We start from the raw sequence: 22,199 nt of genomic DNA on the forward strand, positions 1-22,199 counted from the left end.
AATCTTTTTAGTGGTGATAGCATGGTTGTACTCGTATCATTAATGGTCCATGTAAGGCCTGGTTTCGAAAACTACACATCCGTGGCTGTGTGATCATAGATACAGAAAATTGGTTTGCACGAATGCTTCATTAAACCACTGCTCGACGTCGGAAACTACTCTGTCAGGCACCACACCATGTAGTTGCATCTCGCACAAGTTGCCCGGGTTGCAGCAGCTGCGGGATGCGTATCCGTGAGTGCGGTCGCTCACTGCGAGGCTTGGAAAAGAGGAATGCAGCTAGTGCGATCACTTCAGTTTTATGAAGGGGATTCTAAAGGAAATAATAAGCCTAGTTTATCCTCGCATTAATGCAGTAATTCATATGATTTTGCATCTGATTATATTTTTTTATAAAGATCACGGAAAAAATTGAGCGAGAGTGAAAATTACGCACGGATAATCTACAACCTGGATAAACCTAAGCTGGATAATCGGGAGTCCGCTGCATAATATAAATTTCTCTCTTGATTTTTAGTAATGCACGTTTATTTATTCATTTCAAACTACCAGTATAAAAATTTAGAAAAAGATTAGATCTCTCTGACCCCACAGCATTGTCAGCATCTCAGGAGAGATGCCACTTGCCTTGATTCATCAAATCTTTCTCTTGGAAGGTCGGGTTTAACTCTCAAAGTGTATATCCTGCAGTTGTCAAGGTTTAAATTACATACGTTCATATGTACATTTTCTGTCAATAATGCCTTGTGCTCAAGCTTTTTCTGTTTTCTTATTCTGTGCTTGCTGTTAGTCCAGTCCAATCGTTTTGCCTTACAAATCGCTTTAATGTTTAGTTAGTACTTTTAAATGGATGGTGGCTACATTCGCTGTTATAGGGATGCCATGTGTGCTCCTCCACATCAAACAGTATGTACAGTTGAGGACCTCAAATCCGGAATCCAGAAACCCGAAAACCCAATATCCAGAACATTTGAAAATTCCTCTGCGTAGTGTTTTGACTCGCCACCTCGTGGCACCACTCTCCAAGCCTTGTTCTGGGACGAGTACGAATTTAGCACATACTATGGACATACGCTTAGAACCTTGATAGGGACAAATAAGGATATCAAATATCAAGTACAAGAGCCTGAGCACATGTATAAATTAATTAATTTACTAAGCATACTATGAAGTCCAGAAATCCAGAAGCCCTTCGGTCCCAAGCTTTCTGGATTTGAGGTCCTCAACTGTACTTAAATCAAATCAACTAATCTAAATATAATAATTTGTATTTTTTACCAAATAAGCCAAAAAAAACACGCCTATTGTTTGTAAAGAAAAGATTATACACCTCAGTTTGAGGAGCTTGTACCAACCATTTGAAGCAACTTATTTCAAAGTAACAATAAGCATTGAAGAGGGGTGTTCATTTTTATATTGCATGGTATACTTCAAAAAAATCCTTTGCCTCATAGTACGTCTTGTACTTATTTTTTCTCAAAAATGTACTCTTTTTGGTGCATTTAATCATATTGCCCAACTAAGTGCTTGGTATTCCAGAAATTTTCATATGAATAACTGGTAATGTTGATAAAAGGAAGCTGCATGTATTAGTAACTGTTTTCAGAAAGCATATCATTTATGCTACTAAAATAGAAGGTGCTATTGTAAACGATGGAAACCTTTGCAAAGACTGGGTGTTAGAAGATGGAAGCAGGTTGAACAAGATATTGTAGAATGGAGGCAGATTGTTTTGGAGGCCACAGCCTTACATGGACTGTAGTGCCAAGGTTGATGATGATTATATTTCTTCTCTTTCACGCCCTTAATCACTTGTCTGGCATAACTATTTCAGGGTCATTCTTCCCTGTTCATATAATAACGTACAAAGTTGGCAATGCAAATGTCACCTAATGCCAAGATTTTGTCGCCCAGTACTGATTCCAGCAGAGAAAAAAAACTAAAGTTAGTGAGACAGGCGTTTACTTACATGTAATGGCTTTTGGGTTTTAGGGTGATGGGGGGGTTTCAAGCAGTTTCCGTATTGCCCATTGAAAATTCCTTAAAATATATTCTGATGCGGCTGTTTATGATATCCCATTAACTTCTTAAGGTTTTTAGAAAACTTCTCTTTTCTCCCACTCTTCTTAGCACTTCGTCGTTAATTACTTGGCCAATCTGTTTTATCTTAGTCTATTCCTGCTATCACCACATTTCAAATGTTCCCACTTTGGACCCCTCTAATGCTGCCAACGTCTATGCCTTGCTCTCGCATAAAGAAACATGCTCCACATGCACTATCTGAAGGATTTGTTTCCTCAGTTGCTCAAATACTTGTTTTCTCCGTTGTAAGTAAATCCTTCTTTACATAGAAAGCCCTCTTCACCTTTGCAACTTTACTGAATCATTGTTTTGTCCATCACTGGTTGCTTGGCTTCCGGAGGTGGCAAAACTCTGTCACCTGCTTAAGGTTATGTTTTCCAAGTTTAATTTTTGCCTTGGTCTTCACTCTTCTGCTGTATATTGATATATTAGTTCATACATTTTATTCATTATTTTTATTACAATGTATCTGTTCACATTTTGTTGTTCTTGTTCAATTTTTGTGCTGTTTATTGGTGTAGCTGCATGTGGACACTTTTCATAATAAATAAATAAATCACTTTGATCTCTCATTGTTGTTTTATTTATGACAAAATTAAATTAAGTTTGGTATTATTATAGATTTCTATTTCTTTTAATTCCCTCCAAAAATTGCAAGGAGTCAGTTTTTTTATTTAAATTATAGTTCAAGTGGCTTTATCACCACATTACACCTAGTATGATTGTTTGAAATGCTTTGAGCTCCTGCCAATCAGGTTAGTAGTGGACAAAAAGACCACTCTTACTGGTAACTGAGCCCTCACACTTAGCGGCTGTTGACCAATCACTTTTATTGTGGAATTCCTGGGCTCCTAATGGAATACTCTGAGCATTCATTCTGCCTAAATTCTCCCAATTCCTCTAGAAGAAGGGGACCAAAATCTTTCTGTTGTGTAATGATCATGACCAGGAATGAGTGGGATAGTGAATATGTATTCACCTGCCTAAGAGAATCAGAAAAAAAGAAATTACAAAGATATAAAAAAACTTCATTGATTATTAAAACATTTTGGAAGTGTTCATACTGGTTGGGGAAATCAGGGAGATTAAGAATGTCATCAGGGAAAAACTTCAGAGATCCAGCAAAAAGGAAGTCGTGGTCAAACTCGCATAGCATTGCTGCACTAGCAGTGATATGGGTGTTTTGTTGCCGTCGTGGCTGGGTGGCATGGGGTAGCTCCAGCTTGGCTCTGCTTGACATCATTTTTACTAGGACTATTATGGCTACTATTCCAAAAGTTCCAGTTATGAATTCACACAGTTGTGTATGTATGCTTTCATGGTAGAGATCTTGGTGGTAAATGTGGTGATGGGTGTATACAATAGAATTTCACCATCTGCATATGCCATATGCCTGAAGGCAGTAGTTGAGTGATGATCCAGGATTTCCACAGGTCTTTGAAAAGAAGGATGGCATTGGGAAAAATTTATGCCATGATGCACAAACCAAAACAACGGCCATGTTGTCAGCTGGCTGAGGGCTTACATATTTTTGGCATGGAAATATGCCAGAAATATGCCTTTAAAAAAATGTTTTGGGTAAAAGACCATTTTACTCCTATTTTAGGAAATTTAACATTCTATTTATTACTTGAATAAGAATTTAATTGGGCTCCTGTATACATTTTCAAGGAATTCTGCTGGTCATGCATGAAGTTTGGAAAATATAAATCAAATCATGAGGTGATTATGTACATACTTTGGAAATTTCGTAAAAGATATCAGTCTGTGTTCAACAAATGACATTTCTTTGAATTGCTGCAATTTAAGAAAAAATATTATTGGATCTTTTGAGAGAAACCCTGTATATATGTATTTATACCCTGTGTATAGGTGAGTTTGAATGTTTAATTATGTATATATTTCTACATTACCTCTCATTAATTTAAATTCCATTCCTTATGTGATTTCAAGAAATGTTCTCTTTTTTAGACTGTTCATGGGGTATAGTTGTATTATAAGACGCTTGATCTTGGAGTTTTTGTGAATGACCATAACCTAGATGTTATCTACCTAAACGAACACTGGCTTTTGGCTGGCGAAGTCAACTTTTTCCATCTGCTTGGCTGTGTATTGGCAGATATTTTTGATTGACCTACGGTAAAAAGTGGTGGCATCTTAATCCTCATGTCTCTGAATTTAAGATACACCTCTGCGAAATTCCTCTATGATAAGCTGTACGAAGAACAAGGTTTTTAATCCTGCATTACTAAAATTAAACTTGACGAGAGAGAAATTCATTTTGCCACCATTTATTGCTCTCCTGGTAATTTTAATATATGTCTAGACATACTATCCAAACTTCTACTACAAATTCATAATGATGTTGTGATTCCATCTTGTATTGTTATTAGGTGCTTCAGTTGTAATGTTCTCCAAGATTCTAGAGAAAAATGAGAACTGCTTGATATCCTATCTTCTTTCAATCAGAATATTGCAAATATTGGGCTGACAAGAGTTAGTCGCACATCCACTACCCTTATTTGTTATATCTACAAATCTAATGTCCTCAGAAACTAAAGTTCAGGCATAGTACTTATATATATTAATGCCATGAGTTCAGGTATCTCATATATCTGATCAGTGCCCTTTACTTGGCACGATTTAAGTTAGTTCTTATAAAAAGTGTTCAACCTCAAGTTGTAATATTTTCTTCTCTGAAGAAAATATTGCTACTTTCTGTGTAATACTGAATTTCCATAAATCATTTTCACTCTTCATATCTAAATTACTTTGACCATTGCTGTCCCATTTTTCATATAAAAAGTAGAAACTACTCAAAGACAAAGGTTGCAAAAGGCCTTGGGTCTCGTAAGAAATTTACAACTTAAAAGGTTTATGAAAGACATGGCTCTGTGCTTCAAAGATAAGGTGGACCCTATTGATAGACTTGAGCATACTGCCTTGAAAAAGAATTACATATTTATCACTCAGAATACTAAGAAGGCAATAACCAAAGGATTAATAATGCTGCAAACAAAAATTTAAAAAAATGGAAAATTGTTCATGAATCAAATCATCACAAGAGTAATAAGTCAGATTTTAAACCCTTGGACCCCCTGACCTGTACTATTTTAGCTGATAACTTTCAAGTAGCTTCTGCTTAGCAATTTTTTTCTGTCACATCTAATGTCCAAAGTGAGTCAACACATTAGACATTCCTGAGCAATAAGCCCTTGTAATACATCCTTTTTTCAGCCTTGTTCAGATTCATAATAAGGAATGTTATCTGAAAGCTTAGCAATAGGTTCACTTCCAGCCTTGATGGGATTCCAATGGTTGCTATAGATCTTTCCATATGTCCCCATTATTATTCTTGATCAATGAATCTGTACAGTTTGTCATGTTTCCAGGCCCACTCAAAGTAGCAAAGATCATTCCTTTGTACAAAGGTAGTCGGCAGAATATGAATTCGTATCTTCCCATCTCCTTACTGAAACATTTTAGTACAATTTTTGAGACTGTGTTTAATTCGTGTCTTGCAGCTTATTTGCAATACTGTCCAACATGAGTTCAAGATATCAAGGTGAACTAATACAGCCACTTACCAGGTTGTGAATAAAATATTACATGCTTTAGATAACAAACTAGAGTCACTAATTCTTTCGTTTGATTTTACTAAAGCTTTCAACTTTGCCAATCATAATCTATTACGGCAAAAACTTAAAATGTTTGGAATCAGAGGTGTAGCCAATAATTGGATTGAGTCTTATCTGAGGGATAGGCAAAGCATTGTACTTAAAAGGGATGGAGCCAATTTGGTGTTCCCTAAGAATAAAGCTGTCATAGGTACTCCCAAGGCCTTTGTTTTGGGAATAGTTCTGTTAATTCATTTCACTTATGAACAACCTCCTACATATGTTTTCATATGTACCACGAGTACTTTCAGTATTGTGTGCTGACAATACCAATGTTTTAATTTCTGCCACTTCAATGGAAAGCCTGGCCTTGAGATCTAATGATGTAACATATGTCTTGCAAGAATGGTGTAATCAACATTCTCTCCTTCTCAATGTGGAGATATCTTAATTTTTTTTCAAGAATAAACATCAATCCACTCACCTCTGTCAAGAATGATGGTACATACACCTATTCCACAAAATCTCACTACTTCTTTCCTGGGCGTAGCTCTTGATGCTCAAGTCTCTTAGGAGGGACATATTCAGAAACTCTGGAGTAAATTCTGTCCTGTCGGTTTTTCAGAAACTTTGTATTTTACTTCTCCTCTGTGTGTAAAAGTACACCCCAATTGTTTGTACAAAATATTTCCTCAACAATTTCTAACTAAGCAACCAATGATAATTATGTATCATTCATATTCTATGAGGAGCATTACCAGCCTCCACCAAACATTTATAAGAACTAAAAACTCTGGTTATGCCCCATGGCTCATGGGCCAATTTTTATTTAATAAGGTTCCTCCTGAAGTTAAAAGAGGGTAAAGACCATGTCCCTCTTCAAATGCAAGCTTTTTAAGTTTCTTTTGTACCTCACTTGATGTGTCCGTTATATTTATAAATAATTTATAACAAAGAAAAATTAAATTATATTTTGATATATTAATTATAACTGTTGTATTTGTTTTAGGTCTTCCAAAACGTCCTGCGGGAGATCCAAGCAGCAAATTTGCACTCTATGATGGAAAGGACATAGTATTTGAAGAATCTGATTGGGAAGTAGTAACTTGGATGAAAATGCTGTGGAGATATGGTTGGAGCATCATAAAACTTAACAATATTGTAGAGAAAATGCTCAGTGAGTTTAGGAGGTTGGTTTTTTTTTTTATCCTTGACAAAATTATCTTTATGATAGGTTGATCTATCAGAACTTGACAATTATATTCTCAGTGGATAAATGTTTTCCACATTAAGGCTGCTGCATTGGTTCATTTTGGTGAACAACAAACAGTTTCTGGTCATTAGGGCCCAAAATACGGGAGCTGGAATGTGGCCAAAACTGTTGTCCACCAGAATGAATCAATGTGGCCTCAATGCGGAAAACATTATGTATTTACGTATCCATTAAATAACCGCAGAAGCCTCGCCACCTTTATTCTCGGTGATCAGAGCATCAGTTATCATTTCTTGTGGCATCAATGATAGTATGACTCTGACTCAGAGATAATTGCATATTCTTTACCTATTAAAATTCACTATAGTATACTTATGCGTGCATGCTTATTACCTGATTGAAAGTCAATGTTTGTACCTGTGTTACGTTTGATAATTGGTGTTTTTCAAAAAAGAAAGTACATATATGCTCGATAGCTGATTGGGGAATTCTTGCAAGTTACACTACTGTGACTCTCCAATTAGGGGTCCTATATGTGGACAGACCTTGGAATTGATGTAATTTAGTGGTTCACTCAGACCCAAAATCGGAATTTATGAAGGTGAAGACGAGCTATGTAGATTCGTTCTAGTGCATGATGGAAAAGTCGATTTTGATTGAAATCTTTTTTTTTCCTACATCTAAAATGTGTATTCTGAGTGTTTTTTGAATGTTAACATAAATTTATTAAACATGTTCTGGTACAAATTATGTTAAAAAAAAGAACCGTCTATTTTTTCGTTCAATCGATCTTTCAGTTCAAATTTTGATTTTTGTCAGAAATTTGAGCCTTTCATTTCAATTAAAAATCAATCCCAACTGACATTTTTCCATTACTTATTCATTCAACTCTTGCTAATATTTGAGGAGAAAAAATATTTTTTATTTCAGTTTGCTATCATAGTATATTATATATCATAAAAGGTACAAGAGCCAAAGACCTGACACCCAGAAAGTGCAGTTTATTTAAGTACCATCAGTTTACAATTATAAAACCATGTTATCATATTTTGTACAATGTTATATTACCCCTATGTTACCTTTGCAAAACAATGGTATTTTTGTGGTATAAAGGATGTCAAATGTCCTTTCTATTACTTAGTTTATTCAAGTTCTAATGGCCTTGTACGGGACAATAGATAACAATTTGTCTAACCATGTAAAATAGATTATTTTCATGTAAGTCAGTGACATGAGAATGCTGTTTCATATTTTTAACACATTTGCAGAATATATCTCCTCCAAGATCGAGGAAGTTCTTATCCATCAGTGGAGGACTTACTGAGAGCAATGAGTCCAGAGTTTGTCAATGATGTGAAAGTTTCATCAGCTCAAGGATTTGCTAAGCTTGGTGTATCCAATCGCACGATTGATGAAATTGTGATGGCCGGACTAATGGTAAATTATGGCCAGACCACAGCAGCTCAGAAATTCGTTGGTAAGAAAAGTTTTTTTTTTGCATTTTTTGTGTAATATTTGTATGTAATTCACACCTACATATTATGTATTATTAACCCATACAAAAAAATTGTGCTGTTACTGTACTTAAGCTGCACTGTAACTGTGCTAAGGGACTGTAATCATTAAGTAGGTCATGGAGTGGTGCACCACGTTATATCTTAAGTTGACGGCTGTTACCCTTGTGAAAGGTGGCTGCAATAGGCTTGATCAGGAGGGAGCAACAGATGGTGGTTGCCTTCTACCACTTTCAGGAAGTTCAGTCGACCCTTTCCTCCTTGGTAATAGTCAACGCTTCCATAAAACCAGTGATTTTACCATTAGCTTTACTGAGTTTCTGTTCGGCAGAATTACATTTTCACATCATAGATATGATTATTTAGACCCTATGATACTAATCATGGTGAAAAACTTACAAATTTTGCTATAAAATTTTAATTTTTTACACCTAGGATCCACTGACAGACATTTGGCGTTTGTCTTTTCCCAGTTCCTAATTTCCTGGAGATCTTCGGTTGGAACCCTTCTGTTTAGGGATTGCATTGCAATCTGAAGTTGGTTATGGCTCATAATGATAAGCAAAATCAAATACGGTGGACCCCCACTTTACCATAGGTTTGACTTATGATGGATTTTGGCTAGAGATGTGCGAATAGTATCCGTGAATACTCGAATACTAAAAAGTATTCAATATTCGAGAACTCGAATAGTTATGCTAAAGGTACCGTCTCGAATACCTCGAATGCTTTGAATTTCACGTCATACACTGTTGCACACACGTCGTTGGTAGTTGACTCGGAAAAATGTAGAGAACTGTAGTCGTTTAGTGGATGCAGCGCCGTTTAAGGGAAGTTGACGAATTACATCAAATTCGTGGATTAGAGCGGAGAAAAGAGTTCGACGTGGGGAACCGAAAATGATTGGGTGAAAAAATCCGAAAATCCCTGGTTTCCCCCACCAGGAGAACCTCAGTGCCGTGGGATAGCAATCTTAGGGCATTTCCCACGATCCGCTATCCCCCTCCATTCAGCACTTGCCTCACCCACTCTGACCCATTCCCTTTCTCCTAAATCAAACAAAAGGTCCCAGTTCACGCAGGGATCGTATTACGAAGACCTTAGCTTCGAAAAAAATATCAAGTTACACAAGAAAAATAAAAACGTGTTTCACGCCCTCCCCCCTTTTCTCACCCACTGACCTTTTTCTGGCTACCTGCTTCAAAGTTTCCAGTTTCTGGAGGTCAACTGCTGCATGAATCACCTATTAGCCCAAAAGATGTCCAACAATGACTTTCGGCAATTGATATTACACCTTTATTGGATTGAGATATTAGTAATGTGCGTGTAATTTAAAAAAGAGTAAGACCAAACGTGATGCATTTCTGAATTTATTTAAGCATTTTACACTTCCAAAGATGGACGGAAAATAATTGAAGAAAATCCGGTGGAAAAGCGCATGTATTTTCCAAAACGCCTCGGATTGTCCGCTAGCACTTGACAGCAGGAGTGGGGGTAAAGCGAGCTACCTGTTGAAAATAAGAAGTTGGATGAAGCCGAGTATCAAATGGGCGTGCCGCTGAAATGGCCTTTGGTAGATAAGAATGTATACATCAGACAGAAATCCATCGTGGCATTGTAAATGCCGAGACGGCATGCAATCATTTTTCGCGAGGTGGTGTGTCCCCTTAGAATATTTGAAAGAGATGTTAGTTGAATCAACTGTATGCCCAATTGTTTCCATAAAATTAAAATATTCCATTAATCAGCAAAATTCCTGTTCCAATCCTTTATGAAATGAAACTTACTCCCCGTTATCTTGTGTTTCCTGCTGCATAGGCAACCGAGTCAAACATTACCGCATTCATCGTTTAGTATTCGAGGTATTCGAATATTCAAGCAATGATTTAATATTCGAATTCGATATTCGAGTTCGAGAAATCTGCTATTCGACCCATCTCTAATTTTGGCATATGATCTGAGCTTATTTTGCATGTGCTCTTTGAAATTTCAAATTTTGCGTGTATTATTTCCACTCTGGCAATTTGTCATTGGTGTATTTCCGAGGAGAGCAAGTTCGAACAATTAATGACTGTATCCATTCATGGAGATTTCATTTCCACTTGAATCACACAAAACTGTTATTACATGGCGCCTGATATCCCACACTAAAAACAGACTGCAAAATACACCTAAGCAGTGGTGCCATCTACGAAAAAATAAACTGAGGGTTTGACACCTTGGTTGCCACACACTCCACCTCATACTTCAGTGAACTTCCAACCATAATAATTTGTCATGATTATTAAGATATTATCCAGAAATAAACAAAATCATTTGTAAATACATCTTGGGTTTTGCATTTGGTAAGACTGTTTAAGGCTGATGTTTTATGGAGTGACTCTCTCTTATTCAATGGGGCTCAGTGTTTGCTCTGATGAGCGTAAGAGAGTCACTCAACGAAGTGTAGACCTTCAACAGTCTTATCCTTTGCTTTTTCCGAGAACAATTAACAAATATTGTGTACCAGGAAAACCTAGGATCTTCTGAATAAAATCATTATCCACACTTATCACTGTGAAAATTGAAATGCAGGATTTTGCAGTAAGAGTTATGAGTTTTTGGAGCAGTTGTGTATTACACTTTGTCAGGTTAGCTTTTGCGGCCATTGCAGGATGCATCTTCAAAATCAACTGTGTAACACCAGTGAGGGCAATCAACAGATTCGGCTGAAGGGAGGAAGGGAACCAAGAATAATGGCAGAGAGACGAACGGTGGATAGTGTGCATTTTGTCCACTCGATTACATCTCGGGCGCAACTGCCCCATGCCAACAGTTCCCCAATGTCTCGGCATACCCCTTGTGACTTTTTGCGAAGCACTCATTTGCTCCAGCTGTCGTCAGTGCATTGGGTATCATTGGGCGCAAAGTGTGCTGCTGACTCTTCAAGGGAGAGTAAGATGCAGAAATGCAAGTGAAAAGGGAGGAAGTGGGCGGAGGTGGGTGGGAAAAGGAATGTCAACTCAGGCAGGCAGTCTCTGGGACAGGAATGGAAAAGTGAGTGCAAAAGAGATAAGCACCAAGTCTTAGGCTGGTCGGCAGTAATAAAGAAGTTGCCAATGAAATGAGTGACAGTAATTGGCGTTACCTTTAAGATGAATTCTTAGTAATTCTTCAATTGTATTTTAAAAATTTTACTTTATCACCTTTAAATTTTATTATAAGAAAGGCACCAAGGAAAGGCTACTGCTTATATTGGGTATGATTCTGGATGGTGGTGATTGCTATATTTTTAATTGCATGCTAAGTTAGGGTGTCCCAAAAAAACCGAAAGTTTGAAAGTTGAGGGGGCATTTCCATTTTCCTATGCGAATGCATGAAAAAACATCCCATAGAAATTTTCAGCTCAATCGGACAATATTTGACCCTGCCGAAACGCATTCAAAGTTTGACTTTTTGAGTTTTCCAGATTTCATGCAATGTTGCCTAGCTCTAAGGGTCTTGGGGGATTTAAAATTAGAAACCTCTGTAAGAAAATGCTCTCCTATTATTATACTGTGATAATGCGGATACAAATGCACTGTGAACAACAAGCAATATGAAAAACTAGAGTTTTTTGACACTTTTTTCATGCATTTTCCTATGCCGCTTAACAACTAGTAACAGATGTTGCCTCTGAGCCTCATCATTTGTCAATTTTTTCTTCACTAGAAAATATTTTATTAATTGAACTCCTCTCTCTGCAGTATCATTAACAACCTTAAGGTGCTGAACTATAGATAGGCCCTTCTGATAGTCTACGTCACTTTTCCATGTGCACGGATCTCGCAGCACAAATGCCGGCGAAATACCAATAATTTTGAAAAACTTCACAGAATTTTTCGAAGCGAAGTCAGCGAGAGTCAGCTCACTAATAGGTTGATTAGGCGGAAGAGTAGCCCGAGGTGCGTCATCATCAGACCCCTCATTGTCTCTGATTGCTTCCGCAATGTCTCTTTTCTCGTCGTCAGAAACCATTTCATCGAAGAGGGCCATACAGTTCAAGTTTTCGAAAGTTTTAACCATAGATGGTTACAAAACTTGGCCAAAGCTGCTGCGTAGTGAGGGTCTTTCTTCCGACCAAGGACTTTAAGTAGCTCAAGATCCATTCTCGGAGCGCTCACTGCCACAGGACAGGTGTACCAATGTTTCATAAATGCAATTGCAATGAAGCAACACAATTTGAATAAATTGTCACTGTCATGTGTCGACAAACGCAATTGCTTGGCAAACATCCACGTTTTAAAAGCGTAGAGCTCCTAATTCATCCACCGTGATTTGTCAGTTGGGCCTGGGGGGCGAACCACATACTTCTCTTTCTTGGGAACCACACCACCCAACCACACTATACACAACTCCAAAAGTTCTTTGTAGTCGTCTCGAGGATGGTGGTTCTAAAATAATATGGGGCATAATTTTAAATACTAATCCTGAGGATGGAGTTTAAATCACCCTGAACATCCTGACATTTACCATTTACGAACCTGCAGCTGAAGAATACAAAATTTGATAATGTCATCTACATTTGAAATATCCTTCAAACAGCCTCTTGTCGTCTTCATTGCTCGGAAGTAATTTCCCATCCCAGTGCACTGCTAAAGGAACTTGAGGGTGAAAGTCTTGCTTGATAAGCCTTAGTGTTTCGGACCTTTTATTCACTCTCATTCTATGTAGATGAGATTTGGAAAATACTAAATGGATTTCATCCCCTTTAAAACCCAATGCAGATGCTGTCGCATTGGCGACAGCCTGGACTATCATAGACCCAGCGGCAGAGGACGTCTTGAGTCCGATCTAGGGAAGCAGTCACAAGGATGTCGGACATTATACTTACTCTACGGCGCTTTCCGGACCTTGTCCGCATTTCAAATTCTGTAAAAGTAACAAAATGTTATTTCTCCCTTTCTTCCGCCATATTGGTCACCCTTTCCGCACCCGGAAAAAATTACTTTCTTCCGAATCCGACGAGCTCGTCGTACTCTCCGCAGACATCTGTCGAACGAGGTCCACTTTCTCATCCAATATTTCCTTTTCTTTCTCATGCCGTTTTTTCCCTAAAAAATCCTCTTCTTGAAGTCTCTTACGGTTTTCTAAACACTTACACCACTTTATATCAATACCCGCCATATATCCTTTTCAATAAGTTTTCATAGATATTAATTATTATTATTACATTAAAACAACTTGTCCTCCTCCACAGTAATGTTTGAAAGGGCGTCTTTGCAGCCGATGTCAAACAGACGGTCGAGCACTTTGCAGAATTCCTCTCTTGCGGACACTGACTTCTCACTAGTTTTATTTTTGTCTTTCCCAAGGGCATGGTAGTTCTCGTAAGCTGTCAGGAGCTTCTTAATGGCTGCTCGAGCCTCCTGCGTAGGAATATTAGACTTTCCCCACACAGCAAGTAACTCTTTGATTGCAATCCTTGCTGCATCTGCCGCTGACATCGATCCTGGAGAACAATGTAGGTTGTAAAAGAAAACTTTGAGAACTTCACGCAGCGTAGGGAGTTTACCATTGCCGGGCAAATGTTTGGACTCATTACCCACCAACCACGCACTTGTCGCACTTCGCATAACCGGCGTACTCTTCGATTTCACGCTCATTCTGGCCACCGCCGAAACAGCCTCGACCACGAAACACACGACAATACCTCACGTTCTCAGTTAGTGCACAACACTAAACTCCACGAGTGACTGATAGACTAAGCCGGGATACTTTTAACATAAACAGAGCGATGTTGCAAAAGCGCATAACTCGAATCTCAACACGACACGGCGGGGCAATATGCACTCGGCTGGCGCCTGGCGGCCGCAACGGCGAGCGGGACTTGTAAACACACCGAGTTGTGGATATGAAGCTCATTTTGACTCAAGTGTTGCTGTCAACGCCTATAGAGCTAGAGGAGATGGTTTGAACTTAAAATTGGTTGTTTTTTAACACTCGAGCCTCCTGCAGGGTAGGCAACATTGCATGAAATCTGGAAAACTCAAAAATTCAAACTTCGAATGCGTTTCGGCAGGGTCAAATATTGTCCGATTGAGCTGAAAATTTTTGTGGGATGTTTTTTCATGCATTCGCATAGGAAAATGGAAATGCCCCCTCAACTTTCAAACTTTCGGTTTTTTTGGGACACCCTAATGCTAAGTAGTCCTTAGGCTTCTCCAGGTTGAGAACCACTGATCTAAGTATTGATATTTATCTGCAGCATTTTCAAACATTATCACTTGGAAAACTTTTCCAGGATATCGTATCAGTTGTTGTCATTACCCACATAGTTGAGTTTAGTACTAATGTTTGCAAAATTTTCTTGAAATCTCTTTAGGAAGTGTTTCCTCTGCTGCTGGTGATGGTCATTTGTGGTCGATAGCTGGTGGAAACAAGCTAATTCCTGAGATGCTTTTGAAGCACTCGGGGGCAAATTTCATCAAAGCAAAGGTAAAGCAGATCACTCTTCTGCAAGATTCTGGTAACTTCAATTTAAGCTTCATATCTGATGGTGATGACTCACCAGAACATAGGTCTGCCTCTGATGGTATTAGTGCGTCTGTGTATGAAACATATGATGTAGTTATCCTTGCTGCACCTTTAACCAGTGATACCAACCAAATTGCCTTTAAAAATTTTCCATCATCATTTTCAATTCCTGGTGGAAAGTATCATCGAACAGTTTGCACTTTTGTCAAGGGTGAAATCAATGCTGCATACTTTGGAATGAAGGAAAAGGATGTTGAGATATTAAGTATCAAGAATGATCTGAAAATCAATTCAATATCTCGTGTACATGATGTGCGATCTTTACCCAAGTCTGATGATCAAAAGGTATGGAAAGTATTTTCACAGAAACCTCTTGAAGATGATGACTTGAAAGATCTCTTCTCAAAAATAGATGAAACTAAGGTGGTAGACTGGCTAGCGTACCCACATTATAATTCGTATCAAAAGTTAGGTAGTTTCATTTTGCATGATAAACTTTACCATGTGAATGCAATAGAATGGGCTGCCAGTGCTATGGAAATGAGTGTAATTGGAGCTAAAAATGTTGCTTTGCTGGCACACAAAGATTGGACGGGTGGTTTCATTCATTCAGGTATGAAGGATGAACTTTGAGTTATTTCACTCATCAGTTAAACAAGAAAGCCAATGTGCTAGTTCGAAATTGCATATTCTTGATTTTTAAATGACTGTGATCTCTGTTCCTGCATGTCTCTTCTGATATAAATTCATTGTGTACTTAATTTGGGTGGTCACTATCTTTCCTTTTTGCATTTGCCTTGAATATTTCCATACTATGTAATTCTAAGCTGATGGTGAGATATTTTTTCTATTTGTATTGTTCAGTGAATGAAGCTTTGTATTTTTGTGGAAAGTATTTCTAACTCGGAGAAATAAGGAAATCCATTGCTTTACACAATGCAATTTTAGCCTCTGGATGATTAGAGCCTCATAGTGCTCAATAAACAGTGGTTCTTGTTTCATCATTGGTTGTTATATGTCCAAGTTAGTGTGGGAAACATATGTGCACTGATATTTTTTATGTCTGCTGGAAAAAATATATTCTTACATGCATTATGGTGATTAAAATGTGACCTTACATGTTTGAAAGTTTTATGACCCAGTATGAGGTTCATAACTTACACTTTTTTTATGTGTATGTTCGTATCAGAAGTGATATCCCACACAGCACACCAACATTTTTAGAACATCCTGTGACTGTCCGCCATGTGGCCTACGGATATCTGTAGGCCATCTGCATTTATGCCAAAGGATGTCTGCATGTCAGTAAAAAAAGGTTGCCTACGGACATTCTGAAAGTGTCCGCTCCGGACACCTTCAGGACACTCAAAGGACACATTTAGCTTAGGACTGAATTTTGTTCGTTACCAATAAATACTAGGTCCAGACAAGAATTTAAATAAATAAGGCATCAATTTCATGTACAATATTTATTAGACTTCTTTGGTACTACAAGAATCTAACACAAGAAATTAAATATCACGTATTTTTCTTCTCCCCCACTGCAAGCGCTTCTTGGCGTGCCTAATCTAATTTCTCAGTCACCTCTACATATTTTCCAGGGGCAGGCATGCTCTCCTGCACTGCTCCTGTAAAGATGAATGATATAATTATGGCATTGTTGCAGGGCATCGTCTCTTGTAGATAAAGGGCTGATAACATTTAAGACAAGGAAGCTACAGCCTCATTAATCTTGGGCTTAACATACTTAAAGTCTTAAAATCATAAAGTTAAAATTGTGAAACTTGTCCACAGTAGGCACTAGTAATATCGGCAATTTTCTCTTCTAACCCACATCTAATTTGGTGAAACAAATATGTACTCTTATTCTCTTTCAAAGAAAAATTATTTAAAAGAGGACTGGCAGAAGCCATAGTACGTAACTATCTTCAATAGTTTTCCGATGAATGTCCACTTTCACAACATTCACTTACAAAAAAACAAATCCACATCCACCATAGATCTAAAAGTCACTTCTACTGCTGTCTTCTATATGATAGATAGTAATGGCACCCTCCTCCAATCTGGGCACCTTCAATTCTACATTAATTGTCTTCTCCGTCTTCTCGTCTAAGGCCACAGACTATTTTCTGATATCACAAGGCGTGAAGTGAAGCTGACACACCGAAACTTAATAAATACGAAAATACCCTTAAAATTACTTGGTCATTTCATTTACAATTTATGGCATTTCTGCATGAGACTAGGCTAATAAACATAGGAGGTAATTGTATACCTCAATAATTTTATATTTAAAACTATAGCATAAGATAATTTTAAATCACGAAAGCCGATGCATAACACATCAAAGGGCAAGCAAGCTAAGAAAGAATATTCGATTCTATAAACTTAGCTGCTAATTCCTAGTAACTCCTTCAACCACACATTAACCAAATGACAAAACACAAAAAAGACAACTAAAATGCAAGACTTTTCAAATGAATTGCTGCTACAATATTTTAAATCACCACTTTTAGTCCTGGAGTCGTTCATCAACATCCCGAAGCCACTTCTAACTAGAAATTACATCCGAATAATTTCAGGGAGAAAGGGTACATACCTTAATGTTTTTCGTAGGGGTGAAATTGTCTCTTCTTATCGCCCAAATACAGTTCTTCTTCAACTCACGATCTATAGGAAAGCTAAAAACTTGAACTTTGGGTCTAGTCCAGGAGTTTCCTTCGCATCCCGGCACCACACATGTGAAAGGCATTTTTAACAAAAATACCTCTCAAACAAGTTTTTGAAGCCCACCGAGTGAAATTAAAGAATAACGGAAACTTCACTATTCACAGAAACTCTAATTTTCACCAACCTAACCACAAAAATCCCTGAAATGTGGTGAGATGTAACGTTAACAACGTAATCTCCAACCTCAGCTGTCGCTTGCGATCCTTCCGTGGGCCTTCTTTCTTGGTGGGTATGGCACCATTGGAGAAAGAAAATAGTCCCACACTGGACACGAATCTTAGTATCCAGATATGAACTGGATACTAATGTGTCATACGTTAATTCACGAGTTTTTAGGAAATTTGGTCATATATGTATGATACAATTTTATCGCTGCATATGAATTTGCCAGTGTACTGTTCAAAACCTTTGTATAAACGGAACACTAGTTGGACGTCTGCTGGACGTCCAAGATAGGACAGTGTGTGGACGGATGACAAGGAAGGCAGCCGGTGGTCCTCTGGCTGTCCTGAAAATCTGTGGACAGTGAGAGGACGCACTGGACGTGCAGCGGACGTCCTTTGGCAACAATGTGCTGTGTGAGATGTGACAGTGGCGTAGCCAGGGGGGAGGTCCGGGAGGTCAGGCCCCCCAAAAAAATTAATTAGGTATTTTACTCTGGAAAATATAACATAATATTGAAAAATAGTGAATTTACAAAATATTTCATTGAAAGATGAAGTTTTTTCGATTATGAAAAGTGTTTAAAATTAGTTTTAAACCCACTACTTAGTACCCTGTTTTTCAAAAATTTTCCCCACGTTTTGGACCCCCCACCTCTCCCCTAAAAAAATTCCTTGCTACCCCACTGATATGTTGGAACAGTAATTTGAAACCATAATGTGTCACTACCTCCAAGTTTTCGATTTAGTAATAGATCGTAGTAATTTAGTAATAATTTTTAATCCTAGTTAACCCAGAGGAGTATTAAAATGCTGTACAAACCAAAGGAATAAACTGAATTGTAATGTTTTTTTATCATCTTTAGGTAATAGTTTGTTATTTCTATGGAATGTGTTGGGTACTTACTCATGCTGTGGGATGTATTCAGATGTATGTGAAGACCTTTCCTCAGAGGTAGAGCTGCATAACTCATGTCTGTTGATATTTTTTGTTTATTTTATAGGCATTACTGTGTGATATTACTGAAAAAATGTGTTCTAGATATAGTGTAATTAACTATAGGATAACCTATTAAAGTAAATTTGAAGCCAGATTTATGTTGGAATCCAGTGTACCAATTATATGATTAGTTTATGCTGCATATAGAGTGGTGAGTCGTGAATGCCACTTTTTCTGGTTCAACGATGTAAGGCTAACTTATTATCTCTCTGTGTTCCGTGATAGCAAAAGATTGAAGCTGCTCTTGCGAGCAGTTTATTAAGTTATTTTTATTAGCTAGCATATTTTACTAGCGTCATCATCTTTCTACCTCTTCAATCATGAGGCCATGTAGAACTTAGTGAATAAAAATTAAATGTTTGCAGATCTACGTACTTGCACAAAAAGGACTGACTACAGGTGGAATGAATGGTGAAAGTTGAATTATTTAGAAAAAATTTGAGGGGAATGCAAATTTTTATCAAGAAATATTTACTAAATGAAAAAATTTCTATTTCATACACTATGTTTGTAAGATATCCAGTGAGGGGGTTACAAATGAAAAATGTAATACTCGTCCATTCCGCTCCTTTGCCGGCATGCAAATGCTGCCTTGTTGCACACCCAACATTTATTATATTGTGCCATTTCTTGGTTGTGCGAATAAATATGTTAATATACTGCACTACCCTACCCTTTAAATTCTTAGCTATTAAGTGTGACTTGAAAAAAATAAGAAAAAAAATTTAGTAAACGCTCAAACAAGAAATAATTCTAGTCTTTCAAATGATAAGTTTTAAGTGAACTCTAATTCTTAACAAATGTCTTCATGAGGGAGATATGGAAAATTAACCTGTTTCACTGTCATATTAAAATTAAAGAGGGTGGGTGCATCTTGATTCATGAAATGTCACATAGAGTCACCTAGAAAGGGTGCTCATGAGCTGAGCCTCTTGTCTTCATTGGGAGTGGGCTTTCTTTCCTGGAAATGGAGCTCTCACCAAGTGGAGGAGTTTGCACATTTGGCACCAAGACATTTGGTTACTGGCCTTGTGGTTCGTCATTGGGAGGTTGGGATGGCAAGTGTGTTGGTTTCGCAAGGGATGTGTTGCGCATGACATGCTTCCCTTTAGGACTCTTCACAACTGCATTCCCATATATTAACAGCACCTTTAAAGAACTTGGCGAAAAATTGGTGGAAAACTTGTTTCCCTGCTCCTGCCTCACAAGTACCCCATCCATCCCCTGATTCAAGTGTTCTTTTTGATGCTCTCCTTGCTCCATCAGCATAGGCTTTCATCTTTGCCGTCTGTTGCTCCTTGGTTTTCACTCTCCCAGGGCGTCCCCTTCATCAGCTGGAGCAGGGAGCCCGTCGGTCAATACCCTACTAGCATGTTTGATGATATGCATTTTGCCTTGCTGCCGCTGCAATAGTACTGTTCCTTCAGCACATCGATGCATCACAGCATCGGTGACGATAAAAGTAGGATTTCCCAAACTAAAGTACAAATGCTAACACGGGATAGTTTGTGATAAAGTTCTTTTTCTTGTCCACGGCTCCCTGATTTTCCTGCTCCACTCAAAATCTGTCTCACCTTTCAGCGTAACCCTCAATGGATGGGTGATTGCTGAGTACGTAGGAATGAACTTTGCACTGTACCCAATCAGTACTAACAGACTCACTAATTTTGTTTTTGCAGTCGGAGCCTTTATCCTGCGACAGCTTCAATACGACTGTCCAGTAGGGCGGATCGCAAAAATCGATTTTTTTCAAATCCATCTGGCCCAATGAAAAAAAGTTGTGGGACCGATCAAAAATAAGGCCTGAAAATTTTGAGACCTGTACGTGAACCCCTGACCCTCGCTCAAATGCAATTTAGGGGGGCAAGGTCAAAATTCGAAAAATATAATATTTTATGGTCATTCCCTATAGATTCTGCCGAGTTACTGCCCTTCTAGGCTTCTAGGGCAAAAATTTCGTGCATTTTGACGTATCTGCCACCGTTTAGCCACAAAATACCTAATTTGAGTCCGCGTCCGCGAAGAAAATATTCCAACGCCCACGCAGCGTCGCGGATACCAAAGCCGCAGGCCGATCCCTTCCCCTCTACGCTCGCTTCTCCCCCTCCCACGCCTCTAACACAGCAAAATTCATCCCGCGCATGCTGCTAGGAGGTCGTTTATCTTTCATAATATAAATCAGAAGATGGTAGAAGGTAAAAAACGATGCGTAGTGAGACGACTTATCCCTTCTTTGGCGCCTCGTCGGCGTTAAACAAATCGATGTTACCAACTTTTAGAGAAGTGATGAAATAATTTTAGACCTGCGCGCGCAGGAAAGGAGACTACGGTCTTGAAGACGCCTCTCGAGTGGCTATGAAGGTTTGGGAACTTACGTTATGCACTTCTATTCCGGTATTGTCCGACAGCTGTGACTAAATGGATGAATAAGGGTGAAGGCCGCCGGCGTACCCTCCCCGCTCCCCTCTCGAACGCCCCAGATGCAACAAAATTCACACCAAGTGCGTCTTTCTTCATAAGTCTTACTAATATTTGATTTATCAGCATCGTCCAGTGAGGAGCAATCACGAAGGAATTATTCAATTACCTGCTTTCCAGTCTGTATTTCTTATGTTATTGTCATTCCTTGTCTTTTGCTGCTGTCAACAAAGTTTTGGTAAATTCTTTCGCGAATCTCTCGTCCGTATGTATAATAAAAGGAATATTGAAATTTAAATTTGAACTTTCATCAATAGATTTTTAAATTCCACAGCGCTATGCTCGGATATAGCCGAAGGAACCGGAGTCTCTCTCCAATATATCATCAGCGGGTAGTACTTTACGTCGATATTAAAATCCAGCAATTAAAAAATATCTCGGATTAGTCGCCAAACGCATCCTTGCGGAAACGCATATTGGGTCCCTAGATTACCCTCCCAACGTTTATGTCGCAAATCCAAGTCAACATAGTGCAATTAGCAAATAGACCACTGTAAGGGATGAAATACGATTTGATGCTTTCCCGGCGAATGATGTGGGTAAACTCTTTTTGGAGTTCAACAAAATTTATCTCTTAGGATGAGCCCCCAGTCGGAGCTTGAAATGTTGGCCATTACGGAAAAATTAACCCGGTGGGAATCCCGAGAAGAGTCTACCCACACTGCAAGGGATGTTGGAATTATGCTTATAGCAAAGGGATGATGCCTCCTTTTTGGGCGGTATTCGCTTGGTACCATCATAATCAAATCCTTTTTAATTCTGTGTACCTAATTTTCACTCGGAAATGAATCGATAATCGCAGATTTTATAACTTTTGCTAATCCTCCGACGGGGGAGGCAAACCTCCAAAAGTGGGACCCTGTTTCTTCAACTAACACCACACATTCCCCTATAAACTTGTATTGATAA

At 38.4% G+C, this 22,199-nt stretch overlaps 1 protein-coding gene across 1 annotated transcript in view; it reads left to right on the top strand.

Moving 5' to 3' along the window:
- LOC124162365 (prenylcysteine oxidase-like) overlaps positions 1-17,355 on the top strand; it is a 28,724-nt gene extending 11,369 nt beyond the window's left edge. Inside the window, exons 3-5 of the mRNA XM_046538875.1 lie at positions 6,709-6,889; positions 8,181-8,389; positions 14,770-17,355. Of these exons, the coding sequence (XP_046394831.1) occupies positions 6,709-6,889; positions 8,181-8,389; positions 14,770-15,554 (1,175 nt within the window). The 3' untranslated portion in view covers positions 15,555-17,355. The remainder of the gene's footprint in view (positions 1-6,708; positions 6,890-8,180; positions 8,390-14,769) is intronic.
- The last annotated feature ends 4,844 nt before the right edge of the window (positions 17,356-22,199 follow it).

The sequence above is a fragment of the Ischnura elegans genome, chromosome 7, assembly GCF_921293095.1.
Source record: "Ischnura elegans chromosome 7, ioIscEleg1.1, whole genome shotgun sequence".
Lineage (NCBI taxonomy): Eukaryota > Metazoa > Arthropoda > Insecta > Odonata > Coenagrionidae > Ischnura > Ischnura elegans.